The 10,742-nt window shown below is 44.2% G+C and overlaps 2 protein-coding genes across 2 annotated transcripts; both read right to left on the reverse strand.

The window, feature by feature from the left end:
* Positions 1-2,771: 2,771 nt before the first annotated feature.
* LOC111411367 lies at positions 2,772-5,039 on the reverse strand. Its single transcript, XM_023041907.1, has 2 exons — positions 4,898-5,039; positions 2,772-4,804 (listed from the first exon to the last, which is right to left on the reverse strand). Exons 1-2 carry the CDS (start codon positions 5,037-5,039, stop codon positions 2,772-2,774), a joined length of 2,175 nt encoding a protein of 724 aa, XP_022897675.1.
* Positions 5,040-5,609: 570 nt separating this feature from the next.
* Positions 5,610-6,500, reverse strand: LOC111411368. Its single transcript, XM_023041908.1, has one exon. It carries the CDS (start codon positions 6,498-6,500, stop codon positions 5,610-5,612), a length of 891 nt encoding a protein of 296 aa, XP_022897676.1.
* Positions 6,501-10,742: the final 4,242 nt, after the last annotated feature.

Here is a 10,742-nt window from a genome sequence, read left to right on the forward strand (position 1 = left end):
ATGTTTGTTTCAGGTATGGAATTTGATCTTGATGAGGTATTGAGAACTCTGCTAGGAGGAGATGAGGGCCTTACCCTCGTTGATGGTAAGCTTTCATGTTTACCCCCACCCTCTCTCCCCCCCTCTTTTTTTGTACTCTACCTTGTGAGCTTAACCGATTTCAACTTACATGTGCAGGGGCCGAGCTTGATCTGGAAGGAGTCATGGATTCCATGCCTGACCAGGGGCAGGAGGGTGAGGTGGATCCTTTGCCTATCCCTTCAAAGAGAAGGAGGGGGGCCGACCTTGGGAGAAAGTCTCAGACGATCAACGAGACTTCTCAGCCTTTAGATGAGCCTCGTGATGTGGTTCCAGCTCCTAGGCCGGGAGCTCCTAGTCGTGCGCGATGTGAGCGCGATGACTCGCTTCCTAACTATGGGTTTCCTCCCACCCGGGGCTATCATGAGATGGGGGTGCTTAAATCGTTGGTGACCCCCGCTCGATCCAGAGCGATTGCAGGGCGCAGCGCAGATGACATTGAAAGGGCTGCGGCTGTTTACCTTCAGAAGGTATGTTTCTCATTTCGAGATTTCTTTTATGTTGGATCTCGCCTTTTAAGTTAGATTTTAACTCGTGGTTTCACTCTTTTTCCCCTTATATATATATATATTTTTTTAGGTGGTGGCCCTCCAGACCGGACTCGCTGAGTCGAATCGCCGCCTGGTCTCAAAGCTAAAAACTCTTACTAAAGAAAAGAAAAAGGAGGCTCATCACCACAAGAAGAAAATATCCTCCTTGAGGAAATCTCTGGAGATGTCGGACGCTCGAGCTCGTGAGCAAGAGACGGAGATCGACAACCTACGTTCTGTTTTGGCTCGTGCTCCTGAAGAGGCGGTTGAGAGGTATAAGGCCTCAGATGAGTACGCTGGAGATCTCAAGGCGGCTGTGGATCAGTATAAGACATCGTCCGATTATGCTAAGGCTTTGAACTCATACAGGGGGAAGGCGATGTCAGCATCAATTAAGCTCTCCAAGGAGTTGATTATGGCCGAACATCGTTCTATAGACCCCTCCGGCCTGGATAGATTTCTCGCACAGCGCAAGGGGAAGGAGAGTGTAGCCCAGTCGTCCAGATCACTCGGTCGTTCATCACAAGGTGGTAGTGGGGATGTCTCTCCTTCGAGCTGAAGCATTTCTTAGTTGTTGTTTTCTTTGCTAGTTTTTCCTTTTTGGTGTTTACTTTTGCTTAGCCTTGTTATCTTCTACTTGCTCGGGATGTGGGCAACAATTCTTCGAATGTATAAACACGTCTTTCATTCGATATTATTGGCACTGGATGCGTGGTTCCTTTAAAATGTCGTCTCTCATGTTATTTTTCTTTTTACTGCTTGATGGTGCGGGGGGAGTGTTTATATATATATAATTTTTTTTTTACGGCTCTCTGCCTAGTCGCGTAGGCTACATCGACCGCAAGGGGCGATTTGGCGATTAAGGGCCTTAGCCAAATTTTTTTTTTTTACTTTTCGAGGCTCTCCACCTAGCCGCGCAGGCTACATCGACCGCAGGGGGCAATTTGGTGGTTAAGGGCCTTAGCCAATTTTTTGACTTTTCAAAGCTCTCCACCTAGCCGCGTAGGCTATGTCGACCGCAGGGGGTGATTTGGTGGTTAAGGGCCTTGGCCAAATTTTTTTGACTTTCCAAGGCTCTCCACCTAGCCGCATAGGCTACGTCGACTGCAGGGGGCGATTTGGTGGTTAAGGGCCTTAGCCAATTTTTTGACTTTCCAAGGCTCTCCACCTAGCCACGTATGCTACGTTGACCGCAGGGGGTGATTTGGTGGTGAAGGGTCTTAGCCAATTTTTTGACTTTCCAGTGCTCTCCACCTAGCCGCGTAGGCTATGTCGACCGTTTGGGGTGATTTGGTGGTTAAGGGCCTTAGCCAATTTTTTTGACTTTCCAAGGCTCTCCACCTAGCCGCGTAGGCTACGTCGACCGCAGGGGGTGATTTGGTGGTTAAGGGCCTTAGCCAATTTTTTGACTTTCCAAGGCTCTCCACCTAGCCGCGTATGCTATGTTGACCGCAGGGGGTGATTTGGTGGTTAAGGGTCTTAGCCAATTTTTTGACTTTCCAAGGCTCTCCACCTAGCCGCGTAGGCTATGTCGACCGCATGTCTTAGTGGGATGGGCGTGGATTTCAAAGTTGTCTGTTAGCATAAAAAATTCCTGGTCTTGTGAGCTCAGTAGGCGCACCGGGACGTCCCAGCTAGGCTGGCCCTTCCGTAGCGCCCTCATCATCCATCACCGCCAAAGTCTTTCATTGAATAAGATAAATTGTTACAACTAAGGGTGCCTTCGTGAGGCATTACATAGAGAAAATAAACAATGCAACCTAATCTACTATATTTACAAAAGCGCAGCCGGCGCGTACATTTTGAGTTCTACTGGTAATACTTTTTGAGGTGTTCTGCATTCCATGGTCTACCTAGCGACCTTCCTTTTATATCTTTCAAGCCGTAAGCTCCCTTTCCCAGCCTGAGAATTACTTCGTACGGGCCTTCCCAGTTTGGACCAAGCTTTGGTGGGGGGGTGTCCTGCCGCTACTGCATCTCTTAGAATGAGATCTCCTGGCTGGAAGACCCTTAGCTTCACTCTCCGGTTGAAGTACTCAGCGGCTCTTCGTTTATAAGCCATCATTCTTATCGCCGCCTTGTCCCTTACCCCTTCGAGGAGGTCGAGTTCTCCCCTAGTTGCTGCGTCGTCGGGTTGCTTGACTTTCATCCTTCCTGTCTCGCTTAAGATCTCAACCGGAACCACGGCTTCCATCCCAAAGGGCAGTTTGAATGGGGCCTCCCCGGTCGACTCTCGGGGGTAGTGTGATATGCCCATAGTACATTGGGCAACTCCTCAGCCCAAAGTCCTTTTTCTTTTTCTAACCTTGCCTTCAAATCCCACAGTATGGTTCGGTTGGTCACTTCAGCCTGCCCATTTGCCTGCGGGTGAGCAACTGAAGTCAGCCTGTGGTCGATGTGGTAGGTTGTGCAGAAGGCTCTAAAACTGTGATTATCGAATTGTTTTCCATTATCTGTAATGATTACCCGTGGTATACCAAACCTGCATATGATATTTTTCCAGACAAATCCCTGTATCTTTGCAGTCGTGATGGTGGCCAAGGGCTCAGCTTCCACCCACTTAGTAAAGTAGTCGACGGCAACTAACAAGAACTTCCTTTGTCCTTTTGACAGGGGCAAAGGTCCCAAGATGTCTGTCCCCCATTGGAAGAAGGGACACACCCCGAAAATTGCCGTCTGCTGCTCGGCTGGAATGTGGATCAGATTTCCATGGCGTTGGCATGCATCGCATTTTCTCACCAACTCTCTAGCATCTTCCTTAATACTGGGCCAATAATATCCTTGTCGAAGCGTTTTGAACGCAAGGGTAGTCGCCCCTTGGTGGTTGCCATAAATTCCCGCATGTACTTCGACTAGCACCTCCTGTGCTTCTATCGGTCGCAAACACTTCAAATATGGCATTGTGAAGCCTCGCTTGTAGAGTTGCCCATCGATGATGGCAAATGAGGCTGCCCGAACTTTTAGCCTTCTGGCTGTGAGAGCATCCTCTGGCAATTTATTCTTTGTGAGATACTCAAATAGCGGGTCTATCCAACTTTCCTCATTCTCTACATTCATAACATCGATTACGTGTTGGATGCTAGGTTGTCGCAGAATTTGCACACTGGCTGTGCGACGCAGTCGTCTAGGGTTGGCTGATGCGAGCTTAGCCAGCGCATCCGCTCGCTCATTGTCCTTTCGAGGGACCTTAGTTATCTTAAACTTAGTGAACCCCTTCTGCAAGTTTTTGACCTCCATTAAATATGCAGCCATCTTTCCGTCCTTTGCTTCGAATTCCCCCGTCACTTGCCCGATTATCAACTGAGAGTCGCTGCAAATTTCCACTGAGGTTACCCCGAGTCTGGCTGCCAATCCCAAACCCGTGATTACTGCTTCGTACTCGGCCTCGTTATTTGTAGCAGGGAATTCAAAATGCAGTGAGTATTCCAACTCTTCCTCATTCGGACCTATCATTATGATCCCCGCCCAGGATCTTTCGTCATTTGAAGATCCATCGACAAAAATTTTCCAATCTGCCTGCTCCCCTGGTGGGAGCTCGGGCGGGGTGGTGAGTTCAACGATGAAGTCTGCTAAAGCCTGTACCTTAATAGCTGTCCTTGGCCTGAATTCGATATCAAACTCGCTTAACTCGATGGCCCATTTCAACAACCTCCCAGAGGTCTCGGACCGATGTAGAATTTGCTTGATAGGTTGGTCAGTCATTACTTGTACCGTGTGAGACTGAAAGTAAGGCCTCAATTTCCTGACCGCGACAATCAATGCAAACACCAGCTGTTCAGTCAGGCTGTATCTTATTTCTGCACCCCTCAATACTTGGCTCACATAGTAGACTAGTTTTTGCGCCTTCGAGAACTCTTTCACCAGGACCGCGCTGACTGCCTTTGGTGATACTGCCAAGTAGAGACACAACACGTCCCCAGGAGATGGGCTGGTCAAGATCGGGGGCTCTTGTAATGACTGCTTCAAGTTCCTAAGAGACTCTTCGCATTCCTGGGTCCACTCAAAATTGGAGGAGCCCCCTATAGCTTTGAAGAAGTGGTAGCATTTGTCCGCCGTCCGGCTCATAAAACGATTTAAGGCCGCTACCCACCCCGTCAGCCTCTGAACCTCCTTCCTGCTGGTGGGGCTTTTCATTTCTAGGATTGCCCGAATTTTGTCTGGGTTCACTTCGATGCCCCTTTGCGTGATCATGAAACCTAGAAATTTTCCCCCTGCGGTACCAAAAACACACTTCTCTGGATTGAACCTTAATCTGTTTTGTCGGGCAACGTCAAACACTTTCTACAAACAGGCCACATGGTCATTGGCTCTGGCGCTCTTGACCACCATATCGTCAACATAGACTTCTACGACACCTCCGATTAGCCCACGAAAGACTTTGTTCACCATCCTCTGATACGTTGCTCCTACGTTTTTCAAGCCAAATGGCATGGCTGTGTAACAGTACGTGCCGAAGTCCGTGATAAATTACGTCTTCTCTTGATCGGCCTCGGCCATTGAAATTTGATGATACCCCGAAAATGCATCTAGAAAGCTGAGCCTTTCATGACCCGACGTTGCGTCTACCAGTTGATCTATTCTGGGAAGTGGGTATGAGTCTTTTCGGCATACCTTGTTCAACCCAGTATAGTCTACACACATGCGCCATTTTTCGTTTGACTTCTTCACAAGTACAATATTTGCCAACCACTCGAGGTATTGCACCTCTCGGATAAAACCCGCCTGTAGCAATTTTTCCACCTCTGCTCTGGCCGCAGCCTGCCTCTCAGGGGCAAGGTTTCTCTTTTTCTGCTTCACTGGCTTAGCCCCTGGCTGGACACCGAGGCGGTGCTGCGCGACAGTTGGGCTAATCCCCGGGATATCCTTAGGGTTCCAAGCGAAGACATCCAAATTTCCAGCTAGACACTTCGCCAATTTTTCCTTCTCTTCGGATCCCAGACCTGTTCCAACAAGAAACTCCTTTCCTTCGGCAATAAAGATTTTTTCAATCATATCAAGCGGCTAGATCCGCTCCCTCGGGAGTTCTACATCCAGCATCATGACTGATGGTGGGCTTTTGGCTTGTATACTATCCACATAGCACTTTCTTGATGCATGCTGGTCTCCTCGCATGCTTCCGATCCCCTTGCTGGTTGGGAACTTCATAATTTGATGGTATGTCGATGGGACCACGCCAGCTGCATTTAGAAATGGCCGGTTGTAGATAGCGTTGTAAGCCATGGGGGTCTTGACAACCAAGAAATTAGTCACGATCACCACTGTCGCTGGGTATGTCCCAAGCGTGACTGAAAGCTCTACAGTCCCTTCCGGTATCACTGTTGCCCCTCCAAAGCCTTGTAGGGGGGTAGTCACCACCTTCAACCTTTCTTGGGGGATTTTTAGACCCAAGAAGGCATCCCAGGTGAGGACATTTGTCGCACTCCCTCCATCGACTAACACCCTCTTCACGTCAAAATCTGCAATATCTCCTACTATTACTAAGGCGTCATCATGGGGGTGAGTTACACCAATCAAGTCCTCTTTATCGAAAGTTATACTCTGGTTGAATCTTTCTTTTTTCTGTATAGAGCAGACCCCTACTGAATGCGCATAACTCTTCCTAGCTGAATTTGAGTCGCCGCCCGGTGCTACTCCTCCGATGATCATGTTTATCACTCCTGCTCTTAGTAGGGGTATACCTTCTACCCTTTGCCTGCCCTTATCGTTTTTCACATACTTTGCCAATAGCCCCCGTCTCAGCAGGCGCTCAATTTCTTCCTTTAACTGTAGGCATTCTTCGGTATCATGCCCGTGATCTCTATGAAAATGGAAGTATTTACTTTGATTTCTCTTGCCCGAAGGGGTTAGCATTGGTTTGGGCCATTCGAGCTCCTTCATGTGCTGTATCTCCATCAATAACTTTGTTCGTGGGATGTTCAAAGGGGTGGGTGTCTTGACCTCCTCTCGTTTTTGCCTGACTGACCAGTCTTGGATATAACCCTTGCTCGTGCGTTCATTCTTCGGCTTATTTTTATCATTGTGCCTTTGCTCGTCATATGTTTTTCGCTTATTAGCTCCGTCTCCCTTCCATCCTTGAGATTTTTAGTTACCTTGTCCGCTTCCTCCGCATCGACATACTTGTCTCCCTTCTTTAATAGGTCATGTATAGACTCTGGGGGTTTCTTGGAGAGTGACATCTTAAAGGCCCGGTTTCGCGTTCCATTCATCAAGGCTGTAACCACTATGGACATTTGCAGGTCTCTAATGCCAAGAGTCGCCCGGCTGAACCTGGCTAAGTACTCCTGCAATGACTCGTCTTTGTCCTGTACGATCTGTATCAACCCAATGACTGTCTTCCTCTTCCTCTTGCTGCTTAGGAAATAAGCCACAAAGCTCCTGTAGAGCTCATCAAATGACTTGATGGAGCGCGGGGCCAAGGTTGCTACCCAGTCCCTAGCCTCCCTCCTGAGCGTGGGGGGAAAGGATCGGCACATCACTGCGTCCGGGGCGGCATAAAGTCTCATCAGATCCACGAAGGTTCGTAGATGGTCAAGCGGGTCCGTGACTCCATCATAGGCTTCAATCATGGGCTATTTGAAGCCTTTAGGCAAAGGGACCGTCATGATTTCTGGCGCGAACGGGTCTTCCTCCAAAACCATCTATCTCCGCCTATCCTTTCTCTTGGACAACGCATCGTCTATCTTCTGTGACATGATTTCTTCCATCTTTCGTTCCAGGTCTACCGTGGTTTGCGGGGGCTGTTGAGCTACAGTCATTGGGGCTCCCGCGTCTCCCGCTCCCCGCTGAGAGGTGGGTGGGACAACCGCGAGTGGCGCTTGAGGCGGTTGTTGATTCGTCACTTCCGTCGGGCTTAAATGAAGGATGGTGGTTCTCTGCGACTGGTCTTGTAAAAGCACCATCATTGCTACCAACTGGTTTTCCAAAGCGCTGAATTGACTCTGCGTCACATACTGCGGGGCGGTGGTGGTTCATGACCCCTTGCAACTGACTCCGACTCCATCTCTGCCGTGTTCCCAACCAGGCGAGTATCACTTCTTGTTCGTCTTCTTGACATGGCATTTTAGTTCAAATGAATTTTCCCATAGACGGCGCCAATGAAAGGGCGGTGATTCAACACCCTTCTATTTGCCCGGTAATGTTTGGTGTTTCCACCACTCCGTCAAGTATGCAAGACCTGAAAAATGAAGGCGGGGCTTTCTCCCCCGTTTTACCTCCGGCGTGAGAATTAGTTTTCAGACTTGGAAAGAATATATTTGAAATTCAGATGGCTAAAACGAGAATGGGAGCCAGAAAAAATCCCTTACCTGTGTCACATCCGGGGGTATTTATAGATATCAGGCACTAGGTAACCGCTGGGCGGTTGTGGTGCCACGTGTCCCACGATGGTATTCCCACTACACCCACGTTCTGAGTGATGAGTCCTTAACTTCCCGTCTGAAGATTGTACCTGTATCAGCGGCCATGTAACCTTGTCAATTCATTAAAGGTTTTATGGCTAAGTGTTTGGACAAGGAATATCATTCCCGTTGAGAATTTCGCTTAGTGGTAGAATGATTTCTAGGGATAGCGGTAGAGCGTCCTTTGGGGGTTGTGGTAGAGCGCTCCCTGGACGTAGTGGTAGAGCGCTCCCTGGATGTAGTAGTAGAACGCCCTATGGGGGTCAATGGCTTTGCATTGGTGTGCTGTGATCTGCCTTGCTTGTCTTTGAGGGTGGCTACTTCTACCAACCTATATCATTTTGTGACCTCGGGAGTAATTTGATCTTGGTTTTGTTGGAATGATGGATTTATAGTGCTTGGAGCATTATCCACTTGGTAGAATACAAAATCACGATCTTGATAGAACTATGGGTCTAAGAGCAAAATTCATTTATCTTAATCTTTATTTTTGCACTTTTACTACTTTAAGCATTATATGTTGGTGATATTGCTAAATCTATGGGTTCTTGGCTTTTCATTTCAAAGGCTTTTCAACTTGTTAACACTATGTGGTTAATTGAGCTTTAATTTATGCATGTCCCATAACATAATTCATGACTATATATAGTAACTTGAAGTACTGTAATATTAATGAGTAAAACAAATTTATACAAATAAATTTTTGTTAGTCACTCACATTTATTATATACAAACAGTATTGGTACATGAACAAGGATTATGATTACATAGCTAAAGTACTATATTAACACAAGATAAATACTTTATTTTTTATGTTAATATTGAAAATTTACAAGTATAGTAGGTTTTGCTTCAATATTTAGTTTTTTAATTGTTTGACCAATTACGTTCTGAATTATCCATGGATTTGAAATTCAAATCGCATTCATCTGTCATTCTATCTATACATATTTTCTGTACAAATAGAATAACTGTTAAATTTTATACGTTAACTTGAGCAAACTCTGAGTGAATAATGTATTTGGAATCAGCAAAAAGTTGAGATTTGCCTGAAATTGATTTGCTCAACCTCTAGTCTAGGTTGTCCCAAAAGAATTCATCAATTAGAGTAATTAGTAAGATCAAATACATTGTTGCTAGCTCTAAATACTATTTCAGACCCCTTGATTAATGTTTCCCGTAATATTAAGGGTCTTGATGGAGAAGATATAATGGATTCATCTTCTTAACATAACAAGTCAAGAGGAAAATGTAGTAGAAAAATAAATAAATTAAAATTTAGATTTTAATTTAAGTCAAAGTCAACGATTCATTACAACCACATATTTTATAGGTTGCACAACTTTTCAACTACAAATTTCATCAACTTCGATCAAAACCTAATAAAAATCTGATTTTAATCCCCACAAATTTCTTCGGAAAAAATCAATTCTGTGATCTATTTTGTAAAGTAGAATCAAACCTTTTCATCTCCAAGCCAATTATCTTTAGAGGAAATGGTCGGCAATGGCTGCCTCACCCGGTATGTTTTCCATAATAGCCTTTGACCAAGTTATTTGTTAAAAAAAAAAAAAAAAAAAATGAAAAAAAAATGTGTAGGGTCGAAAATACCCTCATTTAGAGGAAAGAAGAGAAGAGAAAATAGAGAGAAAAAAGAAAAGAAAAAAGGGAAAAATCAGCTACCGACCGTCGACGTCGCCTACGGACTGCCCGGACCTCACCAACTTCGACCAAGACTAGAGCCACCTCGGATTCCCCGGAGACCGTCATTTTCTTGAAGGTTAGACATGTTTTCTATAAATAACTACTTTGAATTTGTGAAAGTTTGAATGTTTAGGATATGAATATGGGTTAAATTCATGTTTCTATAGTTAAAATGTAAGAAAATATCGAATTTGAGGTTAAAATCTTGAAAAAAAGTGAAAAAAAGGGGCGGAGCTCGCCGGAAATGGAGTTTCCGGCGAGCTCGCCGGTTTGGTCCGTAGCAGACCATTTGGTCCGTTACGGACCAGACCGGACCCGGATTTGGTCCGGGTCCGGCTAACCGGCCCAAATCCGGGTCCGTCAAATATATATAATTTTTTTTTTTTTTGTTGTGTGTGTGTTGTTAAGAAATAAAATGAAAAATAAAAGAAATAATTTATTAAGAAAATTAAAGAAATATTTAAAGATAAATTAAATTGAGTTTTAATTTTTGTTCTTTTCTACTTAAATATACGCTTCAAATAAATAAAACACATGATTAACGAAATATTAAAAGAATAAATTAAATTGAATAATATTTTTTTACCTAACCAATTAAGATAATTAATTAAAGAAATTGTGAAACGAAAAATCGAATAAATATTATTATTTTTATTCAAATAAATAATCGAAATAAATAATATACATAAATAACGAAATATTTAAAGAATAAATTTAAAAACAATACTTTTCTTACTTAACGAACTAAGATAATGAATTAAAGAAATTGTAAAAGGAAAAATCGAATAAATATTATTGAAATAAATGATCGAAATAGAGTAATTAAATGTGAAATAAATAAAACACATGATTAACGAAATATTAAAAGAATAAATTAAATTGAATAATATTTTTTTACCTAACCAATTAAGATAATTAATTAAAGAAATTGTGAAACGAAAAATCGAATAAATATTATTATTTTTATTCAAATAAATAATCGAATTAAATAATATACATAATTAACGAAATATTTAAAGAATAAATTAAAAAA

The sequence above is a fragment of the Olea europaea genome, chromosome 15, assembly GCF_002742605.1.
Source record: "Olea europaea var. sylvestris chromosome 15, O_europaea_v1, whole genome shotgun sequence".
NCBI lineage: Eukaryota > Viridiplantae > Streptophyta > Magnoliopsida > Lamiales > Oleaceae > Olea > Olea europaea.

What these genes read in the sequence shown, in the direction of transcription:
- LOC111411367 (XM_023041907.1), bottom strand. Translation starts at nt 5,039, where the DNA reads ATGCCATTTGGCTTGAAAAACGTAGGAGCAACGTATCAGAGGATGGTG. An exon ending in AGCCAATGACCATGTGGCCT is followed by an intron (nt 4,805 to 4,897) that starts GTTTGTAGAAAG and finishes GAAAATTTCTAG; the next exon opens with GTTTCATGATCACGCAAAGG.
- LOC111411368 (XM_023041908.1), bottom strand. Translation starts at nt 6,500, where the DNA reads ATGGAGATACAGCACATGAAGGAGCTCGAATGGCCCAAACCAATGCTA.